The following is a 19,231-nucleotide window of genomic DNA, read 5'->3' on the forward strand; positions in this document are numbered from 1 at the left end:
TGTCCAGACTGACCGGGGACAGAGTGACCAGTTACTGTCCAGACTGACCGGGGACAGAGTGACCAGTTACTGTCCAGACTGACCGGGGCAGAGTGACCAGTTACTGTCCAGACTGACCGGGGACAGAGTGACCAGTTACTGTCCAGACTGACCGGGGACAGAGTGACCAGTTACTGTCCAGACTGACCGAGGACAGAGTGACCAGTTACTGTCCAGAATGACCGGGGACAGAGTGACCAGTTACTGTCCAGACTGACCGAGGACAGAGTGACCAGTTACTGTCCAGACTGACCGGGGACAGAGTGACCAGTTACTGTCCAGACTGACCGGGCACAGAGTGACCAGTTACTGTCCAGACTGACCGGGGACAGAGTGACCAGTTCCTGTCCAGACTGACCGGGGACAGAGTGACCAGTTCCTGTCCAGACTGACCGGGGACAGAGTGACCAGTTCCTGTCCAGACTGACCGGGGACAGAGTGACCAGTTCCTGTCCAGACTGACCGGGGACAGAGTGACCAGTTAATGTCCAGACTGACCGGGGACAGAGTGACCAGTTACGGTCCAGACTGACCGAGGACAGAGTGACCAGTTACTGTCCAGACTGACCGGGGACAGAGTGACCAGTTACTGTCCAGACTGACCGGGGACAGAGTGACCAGTTACTGTCCAGACTGACCGGGGACAGAGTGACCAGTTACTGTCCAGACTGACCGGGGACAGAGTGACCAGTTACTGTCCAGACTGACCGGGGACCGAGTGTCCAGTTCCTGTCCAGACTGACCGGGTACAGAGTGACCAGTTACTGTCCAGACTGACCGGGGACAGAGTGACCAGTTACTGTCCAGACTGACCGGGGACAGAGTGACCAGTTACTGTCCAGACTGACCGGGGACAGAGTGACCAGTTACTGTCCAGACTGACCGGGGACAGAGTGACCAGTTTCTGTCCAGACTGACCGGGGACAGAGTGACCAGTTACTGTCCAGACTGACCGGGGACAGAGTGACCAGTTACTGTCCAGACTGACCGGGGACAGAGTGACCAGTTACTGTCCAGACTGACCGGGGACAGAGTGACCAGTTACTGTCCAGACTGACCGGGGACAGAGTGTCCAGTTACTGTCCAGACTGACCGGGGACAGAGTGACCGGTTACTGTCCAGACTGACCGGGGACAGAGTGACCGGTTACTGTCCAGACTGACCGGGGACAGAGTGACCGGTTACTGTCCAGACTGACCGGGGACAGAGTGACCAGTTACTGTCCAGACTGACCGGGGACAGAGTGACCAGTTACTGTCCAGACTGACCGGGGACAGAGTGACCAGTTACTGTCCAGACTGACCGGGGACAGAGTGACCAGTTACTGTCCAGACTGACCGGGGACAGAGTGACCGGTTACTGTCGAGACTGACCGGGGACAGAGTGACCAGTTCCTGTCCAGACTGACCGGGGACAGAGTGACCAGTTCCTGTCCAGACTGACCGGGGACAGAGTGACCAGTTCCTGTCCAGACTGACCGGGGACAGAGTGACCAGTTCCTGTCCAGACTGACCGGGGACAGAGTGACCAGTTACTGTCCAGACTGACCGGGGACAGAGTGACCAGTTACTGTCCAGACTGACCGGGGACAGAGTGACCAGTTACTGTCCAGACTGACCGGGGACAGAGTGACCAGTTCCTGTCCAGACTGACCGGGGACAGAGTGACCAGTTCCTGTCCAGACTGACCGGGGACAGAGTGACCAGTTCCTGTCCAGACTGACCGGGGACAGAGTGACCAGTTACTGTCCAGACTGACCGGGGACAGAGTGACCGGTTACTGTCCAGACTGACCGGGGACAGAGTGACCAGTTCCTGTCCAGACTGACCGGGGACAGAGTGTCCAGTTACTGTCCAGACTGACCGGGGACAGAGTGACCAGTTACTGTCCAGACTGACCGGGGACAGAGTGACCAGTTACTGTCCAGACTGACCGGGGACAGAGTGACCAGTTCCTGTCCAGACTGACCGGGGACAGAGTGACCAGTTACTGTCCGGACTGACCGGGGACAGAGTGACCGGTTACTGTCCAGACTGACCGGGGACAGAGTGACCAGTTACTGTCCAGACTGACCGGGGACAGAGTGACCAGTTACTGTCCGGACTGACCGGGGACAGAGTGACCAGTTACTGTCCAGACTGACCGGGGACAGAGTGACCAGTTACTGTCCAGGCTGACCGGGGACAGAGTGACCAGTTCCTGTCCAGACTGACCGGGGACAGAGTGACCAGTTCCTGTCCAGACTGACCGGGGACAGAGTGACCAGTTACTGTCCAGACTGACCGGGGACAGAGTGACCAGTTACTGTCCAGACTGACCGGGGACAGAGTGTCCAGTTACTGTCCAGACTGACCGGGGACAGAGTGACCAGTTCCTGTCCAGACTGACCGGGGACAGAGTGACCAGTTACTGTCCAGACTGACCGGGGACAGAGTGACCGGTTACTGTCCGGACTGACCGGGGACAGAGTGACCGGTTACTGTCCAGACTGACCGGGGACAGAGTGACCAGTTACTGTCCAGACTAACCGGGGACAGAGTGACCAGTTACTGTCCGGACTGACCGGGGACAGAGTGACCGGTTACTGTCCAGACTGACCGGGGACAGAGTGACCAGTTACTGTCCAGACTGACCGGGGACAGAGTGACCAGTTACTGTCCGGACTGACCGGGGACAGAGTGACCAGTTACTGGCCAGATGGACCAGGGACAGAGTGACCAGTTACTGTCCAGACTGACCGGGGACAGAGTGACCAGTTAATGGCCAGACTGACCGGGGACAGAGTGACCAGTTACTGTCCAGACTGACCGGGGACAGAGTGACCAGTTACTGTCCAGACTGACCGGGGACAGAGTGACCAGTTACTGTCCAGACTGACCGGGGACAGAGTGACCAGTTACTGTCCAGACTGACCGGGGACAGAGTGACCAGTTACTGTCCAGACTGACCGGGGACAGAGTGACCAGTTCCTGTCCAGACTGACCGGGGACAGAGTGACCAGGTACTGTCCAGGCTGACCGGGGACAGAGTGACCAGTTCCTGTCCAGACTGACCGGGGACAGAGTGACCAGTTCCTGTCCAGACTGACCGGGGACAGAGTGATCAGTTACTGTCCAGACTGACCGGGGACAGAGTGTCCAGTTACTGTCCAGACTGACCGGGGACAGAGTGACCAGTTCCTGTCCAGACTGACCAGGGACAGAGTGACCAGTTACTGTCCAGACTGACCGGGGACAGAGTGACCAGATACTGTCCAGGCTGACCGGGGACAGAGTGACCAGTTCCTGTCCAGACTGACCGGGGACAGAGTGACCAGTTCCTGTCCAGACTGACCGGGGACAGAGTGACCAGTTACTGTCCAGACTGACCGGGAACAGAGTGTCCAGTTACTCTCCAGACTGACCGGGGACAGAGTGACCAGTTCCTGTCCAGACTGACCGGGGACAGAGTGACCAGTTACTGTCCAGACTGACCGGGGACAGAGTGACTGACCGGGGACAGTGACCGGTTACTGTCCAGACTGACCGGGGACAGAGTGACCAGTTACTGTCCAGACTAACCGGGGACAGAGTGACCAGTTACTGTCCGGACTGACCGGGGACAGAGTGACCGGTTACTGTCCAGACTGACCGGGGACAGAGTGACCAGTTACTGTCCAGACTGACCGGGGACAGAGTGACCAGTTACTGTCCAGACTGACCGGGGACAGAGTGACCAGTTACTGTCCAGACTGACCGGGGACAGAGTGACCAGTTACTGTCCAGACTGACCGGGGACAGAGTGACCAGTTACTGTCCAGGCTGACCGGGGACAGAGTGACCAGTTACTGTCTGGACTGACCGGGGACAGAGTGACCAGTTACTGCCCAGATGGACCAGGGACAGAGTGACCAGTTACTGTCCAGACTGACCGGGGACAGAGTGACCAGTTACTGTCCAGACTGACCGGGGACAGAGTGACCAGTTCCTGTCCAGACTGACCGGGGACAGAGTGACCAGTTACTGTCCAGACTGACCGGGGACAGAGTGACCAGTTACTGTCCAGACTGACCGGGGACAGAGTGACCAGTTACTGTCCAGACTGACCGGGGACAGAGTGACCAGTTCCTGTCCAGACTGACCGGGGACAGAGTGACCAGTTACTGTCCAGACTGACCGGGGACAGAGTGACCAGTTAATGTCCAGACTGACCGGGGACAGAGTGACCAGTTACTGTCCAGCCTGACCGGGGACAGAGTGACCAGTTACTGTCCAGACTGACCGGGGACAGAGTGACCAGTTACTGTCCAGACTGACCGGGGACAGAGTGACCAGTTACTGTCCAGACTGACCGGGGACAGAGTGACCAGTTACTGTCCAGACTGACCGGGGACAGAGTGACCAGTTACTGTCCAGACTGACCGGGGACAGAGTGACCAGTTACTGTCCGGACTGACCGGGGACAGAGTGACCAGTTACTGGCCAGACTGACCGGGGACAGAGTGACCAGTTACTGTCCAGACTGACCGGGGACAGAGTGACCAGTTACTGTCCAGACTGACCGGGGACAGAGTGACCAGTTACTGTCCAGACTGACCGGGGACAGAGTGACCAGTTACTGTCCAGACTGACCGGGGACAGAGTGACCAGTTACTGCCCAGACTGACCGGGGACAGAGTGACCAGTTACTGTCCAGACTGACCGGGACAGAGTGACCGGTTACTGTCCAGACTGACCGGGGACAGAGTGACCAGTTACTGTCCAGACTGACCGGGGACAGAGTGACCAGTTACTGTCCAGACTGACCGGTGACAGAGTGACCAGTTACTGTCCAGACTGACCGGGGACAGAGTGACCAGTTACTGTCCAGACTGACCGGGGACAGAGTGACCAGTTACTGTCCAGACTGACCGGGGACAGAGTGACCAGTTACTGTCCAGACTGACCGGGGACAGAGTGACCAGTTACTGTCCAGACTGACCGGGGACAGAGTGACCAGTTACTGTCCAGACTGACCGGGGACAGAGTGACCAGTTACTGTCCAGACTGACCGGGGACAGAGTGACCAGTTACTGTCCGGGCTGACCGGGGACAGAGTGACCAGTTACTGGCCAGGCTGACCGGGGACAGAGTGACCAGTTACTGTCCAGACTGACCGGGGACAGAGTGACCAGTTACTGTCCAGACTGACCGGGGACAGAGTGACCAGTTACTGTCCAGAATGACCGGGGACAGAGTGTCCAGTTACTGTCCAGACTGACCGGGGACAGAGTGACCAGTTACTGTCCAGACTGACCGGGGACAGAGTGACCAGTTACTGTCCAGACTGACCGGGGACAGAGTGACCGGTTCCTGTCCAGACTGACCGGGGACAGAGTGACCGGTTACTGTCCGGACTGACCGGGGACAGAGTGACCGGTTACTGTCCAGACTGACCGGGGACAGAGTGACCAGTTACTGTCCAGACTGACCGGGGACAGAGTGACCAGTTACTGTCCGGACTGACCGGGGACAGAGTGACCAGTTACTGTCCAGACTGACCGGGGACAGAGTGACCAGTTACTGTCCAGGCTGACCGGGGACAGAGTGACCAGTTACTGTCCAGGCTGACCGGGGACAGAGTGACCAGTTCCTGTCCAGACTGACCGGGGACAGAGTGACCAGTTACTGGCCAGACTGACCGGGGACAGAGTGACCAGTTACTGTCCAGACTGACCGGGGACAGAGTGTCCAGTTACTGTCCAGACTGACCGGGGACAGAGTGACCAGTTCCTGTCCAGACTGACCGGGGACAGAGTGACCAGTTACTGTCCAGACTGACCGGGGACAGAGTGACCGGTTACTGTCCGGACTGACCGGGGACAGAGTGACCGGTTACTGTCCAGACTGACCGGGGACAGAGTGACCAGTTACTGTCCAGACTAACCGGGGACAGAGTGACCAGTTACTGTCCGGACTGACCGGGGACAGAGTGACCGGTTACTGTCCGGACTGACCGGGGACAGAGTGACCAGTTACTGTCCAGACTGACTGGGGACAGAGTGACCAGTTACTGTCCGGACTGACCGGGGACAGAGTGACCAGTTACTGCCCAGATGGACCGGGGACAGAGTGACCAGTTACTGTCCAGACTGACCGGGGACAGAGTGACCAGTTACTGTCCAGACTGACCGGGGACAGAGTGACCAGTTACTGTCCAGACTGACCGGGGACAGAGTGACCAGTTACTGTCCAGACTGACCGGGGACAGAGTGACCAGTTACTGCCCAGACTGACCGGGGACAGAGTGACCAGTTACTGTCCAGACTGACCGGGGACAGAGTGACCAGTTACTGTCCAGACTGACCGGGGACAGAGTGACCAGTTCCTGTCCAGACTGACCGGGGACAGAGTGACCAGATACTGTCCAGGCTGACCGGGGACAGAGTGACCACTTCCTGTCCAGACTGACCGGGGACAGAGTGACCAGTTACTGTCCAGACTGACCGGGGACAGAGTGACCAGTTACTGTCCAGACTGACCGGGGACAGAGTGTCCAGTTACTGTCCAGACTGACCGGGGACAGAGTGACCAGTTATTGTCCACTCTTTATTCATAGGGTCGAGTGACCCCTTGCAGAAGGTTAATGGTCACCTCCGTTTGGACAGTGAGCCGATTGGCTGGAAGATGTACAATGTGAAGTCGGACATTACATCCCCCACTGGTCAGCAGCCTCTCCAGCCAATGGCCGGGCTCCAGGTAATGGCCAGTTTCCGCAGACATTCTGCCAGACCACCGGGGGCGCTCACAACCTCAGGGACCGCTCAATCACCGGGGGATCACTCCCTCACTCCCATGGTCACTCCCTCACTCCCATGGTCACTCCCTCACTCCCATGGTCACTCCCTCACTCCCATGGTCACTCCCTCACTCCCATGATCACTCCCTCACTCCCATGATCACTCCCTCACTCCCATGGTCACTCTCTCACTCCCATGGTCACTCCCTCACTCCCATGGTCACTCCCTCACTCCCATGGTCACTCCCTCACTTCCATGGTCACTCCCATGGTCACTCCCTCACTCCCATGGTCACTCCCTCACTCCCATGGTCACTCCCACACTCCCATGGTCACTCCCTCTCTCCCATGGTCACTCCCTCTCTCCCATGGTCACTCCCTCTCTCCCATGGTCACTCCCTCACTCCCATGGTCACTCCCTCACTTCCATGGTCACTCCCATGGTCACTCCCTCTCTCCCATGGTCACTCCCTCACTCCCATGGTCACTCCCTCACTCCCATGGCCTCTCCCTCACTCCCATGGTCACTCCCTCACTCCCATGGTCACTCCCTCACTCCCATGGTCACTCCCTCTCTCCCATGGTCACTCCCTCACTCCCATGGTCACTCCCTCACTCCCATGGTCACTCCCTCTCTCCCATGGTCACTCCCTCACTCCCATGGTCACTCCCTCACACCCATGGTCACTCCCTCACTCCCATGGTCACTCCCTCACTCCCATGGTCACTCTCTCACTCCCATGGTCACTCCCTCTCTCCCATAGTCACTCCCTCACTCCCATGGTCACTCCCTCTCTCCCATGGTCACTCCCTCACACCCATGGTCACTCCCTCACTCCCATGGTCACTCCCTCACTCCCATGGTCTCTCCCTCACTCCCATGGTCACTCCCTCTCTCCCATGGCCTCTCCCTCACTCCCATGGCCTCCCTCTCTCCCATGGTCACTCCCTCACTCCCATGGTCACTCCCATGGTCACTCTCTCACTCCCATGGTCACTCTCTCACTCCCATGGTCACTCCCTCACTCCCATGGTCTCTCCCTCTCTCCCATGGCCTCTCCCTCTCTCCCATGGTCTCTCCCTCACTCCCATGGCCTCCCTCTCTCCCATGGTCACTCCCTCACTCCCATGGTCACTCCCATGGTCACTCTCTCACTCCCATGGTCACTCTCTCACTCCCATGGTCTCTCCCTCTCTCCCATGGCCTCTCCCTCTCTCCCATGGTCACTCCCTCATTGCCATGGTCACTCCCTCACTCCCATGGTCACTCCCTCACTCCCATGGTCACTCCCTCACTCCCATGGTCACTCCCTCACTCCCATGGTCACGCCCTCACTCCCATGGTCACTCCCTCACTCCCATGGTCACTCCCTCTCTCCCATGGTCACTCCCTCTCACCCATGGTCACTCCATGGGAGTCACTCCCTCACTCCCATGGTCACTCCCTCACTCCCATGGTCACTCTCTCACACCCATGGTCACTCCCTCACTCCCATGTTCCCTCCCTTACTCCCATGGTCATTCCCTCACTCATTCCCTGCAACACTGACGTCAACATCTCCCCCTCTCCCCTCCTCTCTCACCCTCTCCAACATTCTCCATTCACTACCCGCGCGCGCATTCCCTGTCCCTGACTATCCCCATCGGACTCACTCTATACCTACTCCTCCTCTTCCCTCACTCCCACTATGGGGGATGTGGGTGGCGAGGAGGATAGGGGTGCGAGTGGCGAGGAGGATGGGGATGCGCGTGGCGAGGAGGATGGGGGTGCGAGTGGCGAGGAGGATGGGGGTGCGAGTGGCGAGGAGGATGGGGGTACGGGTGGCGAGGAGGATGGGGGTGTGGGTGGCGAGGAGGATGGGGGTGCGCGTGGCGAGGAGGATGGGGGTGCGAGTGGCGAGGAGGATGGGGTGCGAGTGGCGAGGAGGATGGGGGTACGGGTGGCGAGGAGGATGGGGGTACGGGTGGCGAGGAGGATGGGGGTGTGGGTGGCGAGGAGGATGGGGGTGTGGGTAGCGAGGAGGATGGGGGTGTGGGTGGCAAGGAAGATGGGGTTGCGAGTGGCGAGGAGGGTGGGGGTGCGAGTGGCGAGGAGGATGGGGCGAGTGGCGAGGAGGATGGGGCGAGTGGCAAGGAGGATGGGGGTGCGAGTGGCGAGGAGGGTGGGGTTGCGAGTGGCGAGGAGGGTGGGGGTGCGAGTGGCGAGGAGGATCAGGGGTGCGAGTGGCGAGGAGGATGGGGGTGCGGGTGGCGAGGAGGATGGTGGTGCGTGTGGCGAGGAGGATGGGGGTGCGAGTGGCGAGGAGGATGGGGGTGCGAGCGGCGAGGAGGATCGGGGTGCGAGTGGCAAGGAGGATGGGGGTGTGAGTGGCGAGGAGGATGGGGTTGCGAGTGGCGAGGAGGATGGGGCTGCGGGTGGCGAGGAGGATGGGGGTGCGAGTGGCGAGGAGGATGGGGTTGCGAGTGGCGAGGAGGATGGGGGTGTGGGTGGCGAGGAGGATGGGGGTGCGCGTGGCGAGGCGGATGGGGGTGCGAGTGGCGAGGAGGATGGGGTGCGAGTGGCGAGGAGGATGGGGTGCGAGTGGCGAGGAGGATGGGGGTGTTGGTGGCGAGGAGGATGGGGGTGCGCGTGGCGAGGAGGATGGGGGTGCGAGTGGCGAGGAGGATGGGGTGCGAGTGGCGAGCAGGATGGGGGTACGGGTGGCGAGGAGGATGGGGGTGTGGGTGGCGAGGAGGATTGGGGTGTGGGTAGCGAGGAGGATGGGGGTGTGGGTGGCAAGGAAGATGGGGTTGCGAGTGTCGAGGAGGGTGGGGGTGCGAGTGGCGAGGAGGATGGGGGCGAGTGACGAGGAGGATGGGGGTGCGAGTGGCGAGGAGGATGGGGGTGCGAGTGGCGAGGAGGATGGTGGTGCATGTGGCGAGGAGGATGGGGTTGCGAGTGGCGAGGAGGATGGGGTTGCGAGTGGCGAGGAGGATGGTGGTGCGAGTGGCGAGGAGGATGGGGTTGCGAGTGGCGAGGAGGATGGTGGTGCATGTGGCGACGAGGATGGGGGTGCGAGTGGCGAGGAGGATGGGGGTGCGAGTGGCGAGGAGGATGGGGGTGCGAGTGGCGAGGAGGATGGGGGTGCGAGTGGCGAGGAGGATGGGGGTGCGAGTGGCGAGGAGGATGGGGGTGCGAGCGGCGAGGAGGATGGGGGTGCGTGTGGCGCGGAGGATGGGGCTGCGGGTGGCGAGGAGGATGGGGGTGCGAGTGACGAGGAGGATGGGGGTGTGGGTGGCGAGGAGGATGGGGGTGCGAGTGGCGAGGAGGATGGGGTCGCGAGTGGCGAGGAGGATGGGGGTGCGAGTGGCGAGGAGGATGGGGGTGCGAGTGGCGAGGAGGATGGGGGTGCGTGTGTCGAGGAGGATGGGGTTGCGAGTGGCGAGGAGGATGGGGGTGCGAGTGGCGAGGAGGATGGTGGTGCGAGTGGCGAGGAGGATGGTGGTGCGAGTGGCGAGGAGGATGGCGGTGCGAGTGGCGAGGAGGATGGGGTTGAGAGTGGCGAGGAGGATGGGGGTGCGAGTGGCGAGGAGGATGGTGGTGCATGTGGCGAGGAGGATGGGGGTGCGTGTGTCGAGGAGGATGGGGTTGCGAGTGGCGAGGAGGATGGTGGTGCGAGTGGCGAGGAGGATGGGGGTGCGAGTGGCGAGGAGGATGGGGGTGCATGTGGCGAGGAGGATGGGGGTGCGAGTGTCGAGGAGGATGGGGGTGCGAGTGGCGAGGAGGATGGTGGTGCGAGTGGCGAGGAGGATGGGGGTGCGAGTGTCGAGGAGGATGGGGGTGCGAGTGGCGAGGAGGATGGTGGTGCGAGTGGCGAGGAGGATGGGGGTGCGAGTGGCGAGGAGGATGGGGGTGCGAGTGGCGAGGAGGATGGGGGTGCGAGTGTCCAGGAGGATGGGGTTGCGAGTGGCGAGGAGGATGGGGGTGCGAGTGGCGAGGAGGATGGTGGTGCATGTGGCGAGGAGGATGGTGGTGCGTGTGTCGAGGAGGATGGGGGTGCGAGTGGCGAGGAGGATGGGGTTGCGAGTGGCGAGGAGGATGGGGGTGCGTGTGTCGAGGAGGATGGGGTTGCGAGTGGCGAGGAGGATGGGGGTGCGTGTGTCGAGGAGGATGGGGTTGCGAGTGTCGAGGAGGATGGGGTTGCGAGTGGCGAGGAGGATGGGGGTGCGAGTGGCGAGGAGGATGGGGGTGCATGTGGCGAGGAGGATGGGGGTGCGAGTGGCGAGGAGGATGGGGGTGCGTGTGTCGAGGAGGATGGGGTTGCGAGTGGCGAGGAGGATGGGGGTGCGAATGGCGAGGAGGATGGGGGTGCGAGTGGCGAGGAGGATGGTGGTGCGAGTGGCGAGGAGGATGGGGGTGCGAGTGGCGAGGAGGATGGTGGTGCGTGTGGCGAGGAGGATGGTGGTGCGTGTGTCGAGGAGGATGGGGGTGCGAGTGGCGAGGAGGATGGGGTTGCGAGTGGCGAGGAGGATGGGGGTGCGTGTGTCGAGGAGGATGGGGTTGCGAGTGGCGAGGAGGATGGGGGTGCGTGTGTCGAGGAGGATGGGGTTGCGAGTGGCGAGGAGGATGGGGGTGCGAGTGGCGAGGAGGATGGGGGTGCATGTGGCGAGGAGGATGGGGGTGCATGTGGCGAGGAGGATGGGGGTGCGAGTGGCGAGTAGGATGGGGTTGAGAGTGGCGAGGAGGATGGGGGTGCGTGTGTCGAGGAGGATGGTAGTGCGAGTGACGAGGAGGATGGGGGTGCGAGTGGCGAGGAGGATGGGGGTGCGAGTGACGAGGAGGATGGGGGTGCGAGTGGCGAGGAGGATGGTGGTGCATGTGGCGAGGAGGATGGTGGTGCATGTGGCGAGGAGGATGGTGGTGCATGTGGCGAGGAGGATGGGGGTGCGAGTGGCGAGGAGGATGGGGGTGCGAGTGGCGAGGAGGATGGGGGTGCGAGTGGCGAGGAGGATGGTGGTGCGAGTGGCGAGGAGGATGGGGGTGCGAGTGGCGAGGAGGATGGGGGTGCGAGTGGCGAGGAGGATGGGGTTGCGAGTGGCGAGGAGGATGGTGGTGCATGTGGCGAGGAGGATGGGGGTGCGAGTGGCGAGGAGGATGGGGCGAGTGGCGAGGAGGATGGGGGTGCGAGTGGCGAGGAGGATGGGGGTGCGAGTGGCGAGGAGGATGGGGGTGCGAGTGGCGAGGAGGATGGGGGTGCGTGTGTCGAGGAGGATGGGGTTGCGAGTGGTGAGGAGGATGGGGGTGCGTGTGTCGAGGAGGATGGTGGTGCATGTGGCGAGGAGGATGGGGGTGCATGTGGCGAGGAGGATGGGGTTGCGAGTGGCGAGGAGGATGGGGGTGCGTGTGTCGAGGAGGATGGGGGTGCGAGTGGCGAGGAGGATGGGGTTGCGAGTGGCGAGGAGGATGGGGGTGCGAGTGGCGAGGAGGATGGTGGTGCATGTGGCGAGGAGGATGGTGGTGCATGTGGCGAGGAGGATGGGGGTGCGAGTGGCGAGGAGGATGGTGGTGCATGTGGCGAGGAGGATGGGGGTGCGAGTGGCGAGGAGGATGGTGGTGCATGTGGCGAGGAGGATGGGGGTGCGAGTGGCGAGGAGGATGGGGGTGCGAGTGGCGAGGAGGGTGGGGGTGCGTGTGTCGAGGAGGATGGTGGTACGGGTGTCGAGGAGGATGGGGTTGCGAGTGGCGAGGAAGACGTTAAGAGGCTTCAAGGTGATCTGGACAAGTTGAGCAGGTGGGCAGAGACACGGCAGATACAGTTCAAATGGATAAATGTGAGATTATCCACTTCGATTGGGGAAATGGCAGAGTGTTATTCAAATGGTGATGGATTAGGGAATGTTGATGTGCAGAGGGATCTCCTTGAGTACCAGTCGCTGAAGGTGTTTCTCTGGTTGGCAATCAGTAGCTAGTGGTGTCCATCGGGGATCAGTGTTGGGCCCACAACTGTCCACGATTTACATGGATGATTTGGAGTTGGGGACCAAGGGCAATGTGTCCAAGTTTGCAGACGACACGAAGATAAGCGGTAAAGCAAAAAGTGCAGAGGATACTGGAAGTCTGCAGAGGGATTTGGATAGGCTAAGTGAATGGGCTAGGGTCTGGCAGATGGAATACAATATTGACACATGTGAGCTTATCCATTTTGGTAAAAACAGCAAAAGGGATTATTATTTAAATGATAAAATATTAAAACATGCTGCTGTGCAGAGAGACCTGGGTGTGCTAGTGCATGAGTCGCAGAAAGTTGGTGTACAGGTGCAACAGGTGATTCAGAAGGCAAATGGAATTTTGTCCTTCATTGCTAGAGGGATGGAGTTTAAGACTAGGGAGATCCTGCTGCAATTGTATAAGGTGTTAGTGAGGCCACACCTGGAGTATTGTGTTCAGTTTTGGTCTCCTTACCTGAGAAAGGACGTACTGGCACTGGAGGGTGTGCAGAGGAGATTCACTAGGTTAATCCCAGAGCTGAAGGGGTTGGATTACAAGGAGAGGTTGAGGAGACTGGGACTGTACTCGTTGGAATTTAGAAGGATGAGGGGGGATCTTACAGAAACATATAAGATGATGAAGGGAATCGAGAGGATAGATGCGGGCAGGTTGTTTCCACTGGTCGGGGAAAGCAGAACGAGGGGGCATAGCCTCAAAATAAGGGGAAGTAGATTTAGGACTGAGTTTAGGAGGAACTTCTTCACCTAAAGGGTTGTGAATCTATGGAATTCCTTGCCCAGTGAAGCAGTAGAGGCTCCTTCATTAAATGTGTTTAAGATAAAGATAGATAGTTTTTTGGAGAATAGAGGGATTAAGGGTTATGGTGTTCGGGCCGGAAAGTGGAGCTGATTCCACAAAAGATCAGCCATGATCTCATTGAATGGTGGAGCAGGCTCGAGGGGCCAGATGGTCTACTCCTGCTCCTAGTCCTTATGTTCTGATGTAAGCATGCAAGTGCAGCAGGCGGTAAAGAAGGCTAATGGTACGATGGCCTTGGTTGCAAGAGGTTTCGAGTATAGAAGCAGGGATGTGTTGCTGCAGTTGTACAGGGCCTCGGTTAGGCCACACTTGGAGTATGTTTCTCTGCTCCGATATTCCTCACACCGAACGCTCCGACTGTCCGCAGCCCGAGCTCCAGTTCGATCGGCGGGGGTTCCGCCAGCGAGACTCAGACGACCGGGACCTGCCGGGGATCGGTGGAGACGGCCGGCAGGCTGGATGGGAGTTACGAGAGCTACAGGCTGTGCACGCGGAGGCAGTGCAGGAGCTGGAGAAAGCGAGGACAATGTTACTGACGCAGAGCAAGATTAATCGCCACTTCCAGGTGAGGGGACAGGAGGAGGCCCATTCAGTCCCTCGAGCCTCTTACACAGGAACAGGAGGAGGCCCCATTCAGCCCCTCGAGCCTGTTACACAGGAACAGGAGGAGGCCCATTCAGCCCCTCGAGCCTGTTACACAGGAACAGGAGGAGGCCCATTCAGCCCCCCCTCCTCGAGTCTGTTACACAGGAACAGGAGGAGGCCCATTTAGCCCCTCGAGTCTGTTACACAGGAACAGGAGGAGGCCCATTCAGCCCCTCGAGCCTGTTACACAGGAACAGGAGGAGGCCCATTCAGCCCCTCGAGCCTGTTACACAGGAACAGGAGGAGGCCCATTCAGCCCCCCCTCCTCGAGTCTGTTACACAGGAACAGGAGGAGGCCCATTTAGCCCCTCGAGTCTGTTACACAGGAACAGGAGGAGGCCCATTCAGCACCCCCTCCTCGGGTCTGTTACACAGGAACAGGAGGAGGCCCATTCAGCTCCCCCTCCTCGAGCCTGTTACACAGGAACAGGAGGAGGCCCATTCAGCCCCTCGAGTCTGTTACACAGGAACAGGAGGAGGCCCATTCAGCCCCTCGAGTCTGTTACATAGGATCAGGAGGAGGCCCATTCAGCCCCCCCTCCTCGGGTCTGTTACACAGGAACAGGAGGAGGCCCATTCAGCTCCCCCTCCTCGAGTCTGTTACACAGGAACAGGAGGAGGCCCATTCAGCCCCTCGAGTCTGTTACACAGGAACAGGAGGAGGCCCATTCAGCCCCTCGAGTCTGTTACATAGGATCAGGAGGAGGCCCATTCAGCCCCCCCTCCTCGAGTCTGTGACACAGGAACAGGAGGAGGCCCATTCAGCCTCCTCCTCGAGCCTGTTACACAGGAACAGGAGGAGGCCCATCACCCCCCCCCCTCGAGTCTGTTACACAGGAACAGGAGGCCCATTTAGCCTCCTCCTCGAGTCTGTTACACAGGAACAGGAGGAGGCCCATTCAGCCCCCTCCTCGAGTCTGTTACACAGGAACAGGAGGAGGCCCATTCAGCCCCCCCTCCTCGAGTCTGTTACACAGGAACAGGAGGGGCCCATTCAGCCCCCCTCATCGAGTCTGTTACACAGGAACAGGAGGGGCCCATTCAGCCCCCCTCCTCGAATCTGTTACACAGGAACAGGAGGAGGCCCATTCAGCCCCCCTCCTCGAGTCTGTTACACAGGAACAGGAGGAGGCCCATTCAGCCCCCCTCTCCTCGAGTCTGTTACACAGGAACAGGAGGAGGCCCATTCACCCCCTCCTCGAGTCTGTTACACAGGAACAGGAGGAGACCCATTCAGCTCCTCGAGCCTGTTACACAGGAACAGGAGGAGGCCCATTCAGCCCCCCTCCTCGAGTCTGTTACACAGGAACAGGAGGAGGCCCATTCAGCCTCCTCCTCGAGTCTGTTACACAGGAACAGGAGGAGGCCCATTCCCCCGCCCCTCCTCGAGCCTGTTACACAGGAACAGGAGGAGGCCCATTCAGCCCCTCGAGTCTGTTACACAGGAACAGGAGGAGGCCCATTCAGCCCCCCCTCCTCGAGTCTGTTACACAGGAACAGGAGGAGGCCCATTCAGCCTCCTCCTCGAGTCTGTTACACAGGAACAGGAGGAGGCCCATTCAGCCCCCCCTCCTCGAGCCTGTTACACAGGATCAGGAGGAGGCCCATTCAGCCCCTCGAGTCTGTTACACAGGAACAGGAGGAGGCCCATTCAGCCCCCCCTCCTCGGGTCTGTTACACAGGAACAGGAGGTGGCCCATTCAGCCCCTATAGTCTGTTACACAGGAACAGGAGGAGGCCCATTCAGCCCCTCGAGTCTGTTACACAGGAACAGGAGGAGGCCCATTCCCCACCCCCCCTCCTCGAGTCTGTTACACAGGAACAGGAGGAGGCCCATTCACCCCCCCCCCTCGAGTCTGTTACACAGGAACAGGAGGAGGCCCATTCAGCCTCCTCCTCGAGTCTGTTACACAGGAACAGGAGGAGACCCATTCCCCCGCCCCTCCTCGAGCCTGTTACACAGGAACAGGAGGAGGCCCATTCAGCCCCTCGAGTCTGTTACACAGGAACAGGAGGAGGCCCATTCACCCCCCCCCTCGAGTCTGTTACACAGGAACAGGAGGAGGCCCATTTAGCCTCCTCCTCGAGTCTGTTACACAGGAACAGGAGGAGGCCCATTCAGCCCCCCCTCCTCGAGTCTGTTACACAGGAACAGGAGGAGGCCCATTCAGCCTCCTCCTCGAGTCTGTTACACAGGAACAGGAGGAGGCCCATTCAGCCTCCTCCTCGAGTCTGTTACACAGGAACAGGAGGAGGCCCATTCCCACGCCCCTCCTCGAGCCTGTTACACAGGAACAGGAGGAGGCCCATTCAGCCCCTCGAGTCTGTTACACAGGAACAGGAGGAGGCCCATTCAGCCCCCCCTCCTCGAGTCTGTTACACAGGAACAGGAGGAGGCCCATTCAGCCTCCTCCTCGAGTCTGTTACACAGGAACAGGAGGAGGCCCATTCAGCCCCCCCTCCTCGAGCCTGTTACACAGGATCAGGAGGAGGCCCATTCAGCCCCTCGAGTCTGTTACACAGGAACAGGAGGAGGCCCATTCAGCCCCCCCTCCTCGGGTCTGTTACACAGGAACAGGAGGTGGCCCATTCAGCCCCTATAGTCTGTTACACAGGAACAGGAGGAGGCCCATTCAGCCCCTCGAGTCTGTTACACAGGAACAGGAGGAGGCCCATTCCCCACCCCCCCTCCTCGAGTCTGTTACACAGGAACAGGAGGAGGCCCATTCACCCCCCCCCCTCGAGTCTGTTACACAGGAACAGGAGGAGGCCCATTCAGCCTCCTCCTCGAGTCTGTTACACAGGAACAGGAGGAGGCCCATTCCCCCGCCCCTCCTCGAGCCTGTTACACAGGAACAGGAGGAGGCCCATTCAGCCCCTCGAGTCTGTTACACAGGAACAGGAGGAGGCCCATTCACCCCCCCCCCCCCTCGAGTCTGTTACACAGGAACAGGAGGAGGCCCATTTAGCCTCCTCCTCGAGTCTGTTACACAGGAACAGGAGGAGGCCCATTCAGCCCCCCCTCCTCGAGTCTGTTACACAGGAACAGGAGAAGGCCCATTCAGCCCCCCCTCCTCGAGTCTGTTACACAGGAACAGGAGGGGGCCCATTCAGCTCCCTCCTCGATTCTGTTACACAGGAACAGGAGGAGGCCCATTCAGCCCCCTCCTCGAGTCTGTTACACAGGAACAGGAGGAGGCCCACTCACCCCCCCCCTCCTCGAGTCTGTTACACAGGAACAGGAGGAGGCCCATTCAGCCCCCTCCTCGAGTCTGTTACACAGGAACAGGAGGAGGCCCATTCAGCCCCCTCCTCGAGTCTGTTACACAGGAACAGGAGGAGGCCCATTCAGCCCCCCCTCCTCGAGTCTGTTACACAGGAACAGGAGGAGGCCCATACAGCCCCCCCTCCTCGAGTCTGTTACACAGGAACAGGAGGAGGCCCATTCAGCCCCCCTCCTCGAGTCTGTTACACAGGAACAGGAGGAGGCCCATTCAGCCCCCTCCTCGAGTCTGTTACACAGGAACAGGAGGAGGCCCATTCAGCCTCCTCCTCGAGTCTGTTAGACAGGAACAGGAGGAGGCCCATTCAGCCCCTCCTCGAGTCTGTTACACAGCAACAGGAGGAGGCCCATTCAGCCCCTCGAGTCTGTTACACGGGAACAGGAGGAGGCCCATTCAGCCCCCTCCTCGAGTCTGTTACACAGGAACAGGAGGAGGCCCATTCAGCCTCCTCCTCGAGTCTGTTAGACAGGAACAGGAGGAGGCCCATTCAGCCTCCTCCTCGAGTCTGTTACACAGGAACAGGAGAAGGCCCATTCAGCCCCCCCTCCTCGAGTCTGTTACACAGGAACAGGAGGGGGCCCATTCAGCTCCCTCCTCGATTCTGTTACACAGGAACAGGAGGAGGCCCATTCAGCCCCCTCCTCGAGTCTGTTACACAGGAACAGGAGGAGGCCCACTCACCCCCCCCTCCTCGAGTCTGTTACACAGGAACAGGAGGAGGCCCATTCAGCCCCCTCCTCGAGTCTGTTACACAGGAACAGGAGGAGGCCCATTCAGCCCCCTCCTCGAGTCTGTTACACAGGAACAGGAGGAGGCCCATTCAGCCCCCCCTCCTCGAGTCTGTTACACAGGAACAGGAGGAGGCCCATTCAGCCCCCCCTCCTCGAGTCTGTTACACAGGAACAGGAGGAGGCCCATTCAGCCCCCCTCCTCGAGTCTGTTACACAGGAACAGGAGGAGGCCCATTCAGCCCCCTCCTCGAGTCTGTTACACAGGAACAGGAGGAGGCCCATTCAGCCTCCTCCTCGAGTCTGTTAGACAGGAACAGGAGGAGGCCCATTCAGCCCCTCCTCGAGTCTGTTACACAGGAACAGGAGGAGGCCCATTCAGCCCCTCGAGTCTGTTACACGGGAACAGGAGGAGGCCCATTCAGCCCCCTCCTCGAGTCTGTTACACAGGAACAGGAGGAGGCCCATTCAGCCCCCTCCTCGAGTCTGTTACACAGGAACAGGAGGAGGCCCATTCAGCCCCCCCTCCTCGAGTCTGTTACACAGGAACAGGAGGAGGCCCATTCAGCCCCCCCTCCTCGAGTCTGTTACACAGGAACAGGAGGAGGCCCATTCAGCCCCCCTCCTCGAGTCTGTTACACAGGAACAGGAGGAGGCCCATTCAGCCCCCTCCTCGAGTCTGTTACACAGGAACAGGAGGAGGCCCATTCAGCCTCCTCCTCGAGTCTGTTAGACAGGAACAGGAGGAGGCCCATTCAGCCCCTCCTCGAGTCTGTTACACAGCAACAGGAGGAGGCCCATTCAGCCCCTCGAGTCTGTTACACGGGAACAGGAGGATGCCCATTCAGCCCCCTCCTCGAGTCTGTTACACAGGAACAGGAGGAGGCCCATTCAGCCTCCTCCTCGAGTCTGTTAGACAGGAACAGGAGGAGGCCCATTCAGCCTCCTCCTCGAGTCTGTTACACAGGAACAGGAGAAGGCCCATTCAGCCC

At 60.0% G+C, this 19,231-nt stretch overlaps 1 protein-coding gene across 1 annotated transcript in view; it reads left to right on the top strand.

Annotated features, from left to right (window-relative positions):
* Nucleotides 1–19,231, top strand: part of LOC140406519 (protein fantom-like) — a gene marked incomplete at its 3' end in the record, with an annotated part of 127,060 nt that overhangs the window by 93,307 nt on the left and 14,522 nt on the right. The window contains exons 4-5 of the mRNA XM_072494523.1: nucleotides 6,616–6,755; nucleotides 13,950–14,147. Coding sequence (XP_072350624.1) covers nucleotides 6,616–6,755; nucleotides 13,950–14,147 — 338 coding nt within the window. The remainder of the gene's footprint in view (nucleotides 1–6,615; nucleotides 6,756–13,949; nucleotides 14,148–19,231) is intronic.

The sequence above is a fragment of the Scyliorhinus torazame genome, unplaced genomic scaffold (assembly GCF_047496885.1).
Source record: "Scyliorhinus torazame isolate Kashiwa2021f unplaced genomic scaffold, sScyTor2.1 scaffold_578, whole genome shotgun sequence".
Classification (NCBI taxonomy): Eukaryota; Metazoa; Chordata; class Chondrichthyes; order Carcharhiniformes; family Scyliorhinidae; genus Scyliorhinus; species Scyliorhinus torazame.